Source organism: Bison bison, unplaced genomic scaffold, assembly GCF_000754665.1.
Source record: "Bison bison bison isolate TAMUID 2011002044 unplaced genomic scaffold, Bison_UMD1.0 scf7180017853538, whole genome shotgun sequence".
Lineage (NCBI taxonomy): Eukaryota > Metazoa > Chordata > Mammalia > Artiodactyla > Bovidae > Bison > Bison bison.
In genome coordinates this window covers 8911-13120 of record NW_011484111.1, presented here as the reverse complement: position 1 = coordinate 13120, position 4210 = coordinate 8911, and the positions used below count along the sequence as shown (strand labels likewise).

General features: G+C 49.5%; 1 protein-coding gene across 1 annotated transcript in view; it reads left to right on the top strand.

Annotated features, from left to right (window-relative positions):
* The window catches only part of LOC104999348, an 8910-nt gene extending 6748 nt beyond the window's left edge, over positions 1 to 2162 (top strand). The window contains 3 exon segments of the mRNA XM_010854908.1: positions 1273 to 1347; positions 1840 to 1964; positions 2055 to 2162. Coding sequence (XP_010853210.1) covers positions 1273 to 1347; positions 1840 to 1964; positions 2055 to 2162 — 308 coding nt within the window.
* Positions 2163 to 4210: the final 2048 nt, after the last annotated feature.

Sequence of the window (4210 nt, the reverse complement as noted above, 5' to 3'; positions counted from 1 at the left end):
ATGTCTGGAGGTTGTAAAGACCTCACCAGACCTACTCCCATAATTTACATTTTAAGATAACAGGATTAGCCAGAAGGTTTAATCCAGAGACTGTCCTCAGGCAGGATACATTATTGTTATATAATCCTAAAGAATGTAGAGGGGGAAAAAAAGTTTGTCCTTTCTTTCTCCTTGAGAATTCCAGAACCCTCTCTCCTTGAGGACCCCTAGACTTCTTATCATCCTACCTAGGAAATGACTCGGTCATCCCCAAAGTCCAGGATCTAGTAAAAAAATATCACTGATATCAAGAACTAGGAAAATAAGTAACGATGGGAAAAGAGATGTACATAGACATCAGTGCTGAGATGACTCAGATGATAAAATCAGGTGACAGATATTTGTAGTGAACAATCATCAAATCTATTTGATGAGGAAGTATAAGCACTTTTGAGGAAAAGGGAAAAGGAAATAAATGCAAAAAATACAGTTACAAGAACAAAGTGGGCTTCCGCCTACAACGCAGGAATCTGCCTGCAATGAAGAGACCCAGGTTCGACTCCTGGGTCTGGAAGATCTCCTGGAGAAGGAAATGGCACCCCACTCTAGCGTTCTTGCCTGGAGAATCCCGTGGACAGAGGAACCTGGCGGGCTACAGACCACGGCGGTCCCAAGAGCGGGACACGCGGCTTAGCAGCTACACCACCACCACCATGAGAACAAAGCAGAAACACAGAAATGCAACAGGTGAAAGTAAAAAAGACGTTCACCTGTTGAACTCACAGACATGTAATACTTACTGTCATTTAATGAATCTGTTCGTTGTTGGAGTATCTGATGACCTGAGAAAAGGCAGTTGCCCCTCGTTCCTTGCAATTTCCCCACCATGATCATTCCCCGAGCACGTCACCAGGGGGCGCTGTGCAGTTGCTCCGAACTGGCAAAGCCTGAACACACCAGATGGTCCCCTGACTGGATGAGTCCCCAGGCTCACTGGCCTGAGTTGGACGTGACAGCAGGTGCTTCCTCTCAGGGGACAAATTCAGAGCCCTGAACCCCCGGGCCTCCTGCTGGGAGTGAAGCTGCAAAGGGGGCCCATGAGTGAGAACTGGAGGGTTTGGGGCTCAGGTGTTTATCAGGCCCCACCCTCTTCCCCAGGATCAGAGGAGAGGTGGAGCTCCCAGATCCCAGTCCCATCAGCTCCCCTCAGTCTCCTCCTGCCCCTCCTCAGCTCTTTCCTAAGAGCCTTCCTTCCCTCCCCCTCCCCCTCTGATTCATGGCTTTCCTCCCCAGTCCTGGGCTCCATTCTTTCTACAACCCTCCACCCCGTGACCTCCTCCAGCATGATCAAGTTCACCTTGTCAAAAGGTCATGGACATGTTTTCAGATCTTCCTGAGTGGGACACTCACTTCCTCATCCTCCCCTTGAACCTCTCCGACATCAACCTTCTTCAGAAGCCTCAGGTCTCAGACTCTCAGGTGCGGGTCCTCTCTGTGTCCCTGGGGAACCTCAGGACAGAACCAGCTCAGGTCACCCTCCCAGATGTGATACTGAACCCTGGGCAACGCACAGAACTCAGGGAAATGTTTGGTTGGTCAGAGGACAGGGGCACATTTGTATGAGGGGTCCTTTCTCCTGGGGGTGGAGGCATAAGAGATGGGCAGTAGCAGCCTCAGCAGAGCTCCGGGGCGGCTGCACCATGGCCTGGACTCCCCTCTCCCTTCTGACGCCCCTCCTTCACTGCACAGGTCAGGACAGCCCTCAGGACCCTGACTCCCCCTCCCTAACCACCCCCACCACATGCAGGAAACGTACCTCCCTGTCCTTCCTCAGGACATAAAGGGTGTCTGTGCTTTCAGGGTTCCTCTCCCAGCCTGCGCTGACACAGCCGCCCTCTGCATCTGCCTCCCTGGGAGCCTCGGCCAAGCTCACCTGCACCCTGAGCAGTGGCTACAGCAGCTACTATGTGGACTGGCACCAGAAGGTCCCAGGGAGGGGTCCCCGTTTCCTGATGCGAGTGGGCACCAGTGGTGTTGCTGGATCCAGGGGGATGGGATCTCTGACCGCTTCTCAGGCTCGGGCTCTGGCCTGGAGGTACCTGACCTTCCAGAAGGTCCAGGAGGCGGATGAGGCTGACTACATCTGTGGAGCAGACCGTGGCAGTGGGAGCAGCTTCGTGTAACCCACAGTGACACGAGCAGAGAAGTGAGACAAAAACCCCAGTGATGGCCCCTCCCCACTCTCCTCCCATCAGCAGACCCACAGTTTAGAGGGTGCCTCCTGACCTGCCTTGAGAGTTTCCACCTCATCAAGTATTTTCATAACTCAGCACCTATCTGGGAGGAAGGTCTGTCTTTGCATAACCTTCCTGGTCTTGGTCCACAGCAAATGTTCCCTAGGCCTGTAAAACGTAAGCCAATCTAGACCAAATTTCAGTGACACATATGATGTCGTGAACTTCAAAGCTGCAGAACAGATCCCTCATCCTTCACTTTGTCAATCTGTACAACATTCACTTGGAGCTTCCCAGGTGGGAAAGCTAGTGGCAAAGAACTTGCCTGCCAGTGCAGGAGATGTAAGAGATGTGCGTTCGATCTCTGGGTAGGGAATATCCCCTGGAGAAGGGCATGGCAACCCACTCCAGTATTCTTGCCTGGAGAATTCATGGACAGAGGAGCCTAGTGAACTACAGTGCGTGAGGTTGCAAAGAGTCGCAAAGGACTGAAGTGACTTAGCACACACAACATTCACTTAGCTCACCACTGGGGAAAATAAGAACCAAATGAATCCTTGTGACAGTAGTTGGAATTGATTGCTTGGGTGCACACGCGATATGTACTAAAGAGTGTCCCAGGGAAAGTGACGATGTTGAGGTGATTACTGCCTTTCAGTGATGACGTAAGATGAGGGCTAAGAGGAGTGGAAGATTGAAAGAGGGAAATCACACTGAAGAGGGTCGATATTGGGTGAGAATATAGGGGATTCATGAGTCTGCTCTTCAAGGACTTTTGTAATTTCAACAGAATTTTTTACCCAGTGACAAATGTGTATGAAAGAAAACCTCCATCCCTGTCCGCTATGATGTGTGTCTGCCCCGTATTAACAGATCACCCAAGTGACCAGCTTCTATGCTTCCGCCGCGTTCTCTAGGTCAAGCACTCTGCTGGAGGCTGGGACATCCCAGGGGCCAGAGGAGGTGCCCATGGCCAGGAGGGGGCGCCATGCAGAGTCCCAGAGGGGGTGCCAGGCCAGAAAACCGGGAAACCACTCAGAGATCCAGAGACTGTGCAAACTGTCCTCCCTGATTGGGGTCCCTATTCCCTTTGAGGTCTGTCCCCTGAGAGCTTCTGGTCCTGGTAACCTAACCAGCCAGTTCAGATTCTGGTCCCTCCTTCTCATCCATGTGGAGTCTTTGGCAAGTCTGGGTCAGGGAGAAGACGTGGAAACGTGAGGAGTCAGAATGTGTCTCCAAGTAGAAGCAGCTCCTGGGAGAGTCTGTGCAGAGGACGAGACACAGCTGTGGGCAGAGGCCCCGGGGGTGACCTGTTGGAGTTAGGTGTGTGTGATGAGTGTGTATTAGGATATTGCAAATGTGTTTTTTTGTTCCTGTGTTGCTGTGGTTTGTGCTATTATTGGTGTTCAATCTTTTTTAAATGTCTTCCAATTTATACGGAAGTGTATATGGAAACACTAACACTTGATCTGATAATGGAATTACTGTATTAACTTTTTCTTTAGAGTATTTGGATCACTATTTAACCAGAGTGATTTATAATCTTCCCACTTACGGGTTTTATTTTCAGGTGAATGTCCACCACTTAAACTGCTTTCTCAAAGAACTAGGAAATTTTACATCTTTTGCAATGTTTTATAAAATAAACATACCAAGCAAATCTACGGGAACAAAGTATAGTTGCTGGAGTTTGCTAGATATTTTGTTAGATATTTCCAGTAAATAAGTATATATTATGTCTTTTGTGAAGTAATTCAATGATAAAATTTCCAGGTTTTCCTGGAAAAAAGTAATCTCTTTACTTATATTTTCTATGAGACCACAGTAGTACCTTCCTAGAAAAGTATGATGTGAAAGTGAAAGTCGCCCAGTCATGGCCGACTCTTTGTGAAACCATGGACTATACAGTCCATGGAATTCTCCAGGCCAGAATACTGGAGTGGGTAGCCTTTCCCTTCTCCAGGGGATCTTCCCGACCCAGGGATTGAACCCTGTCT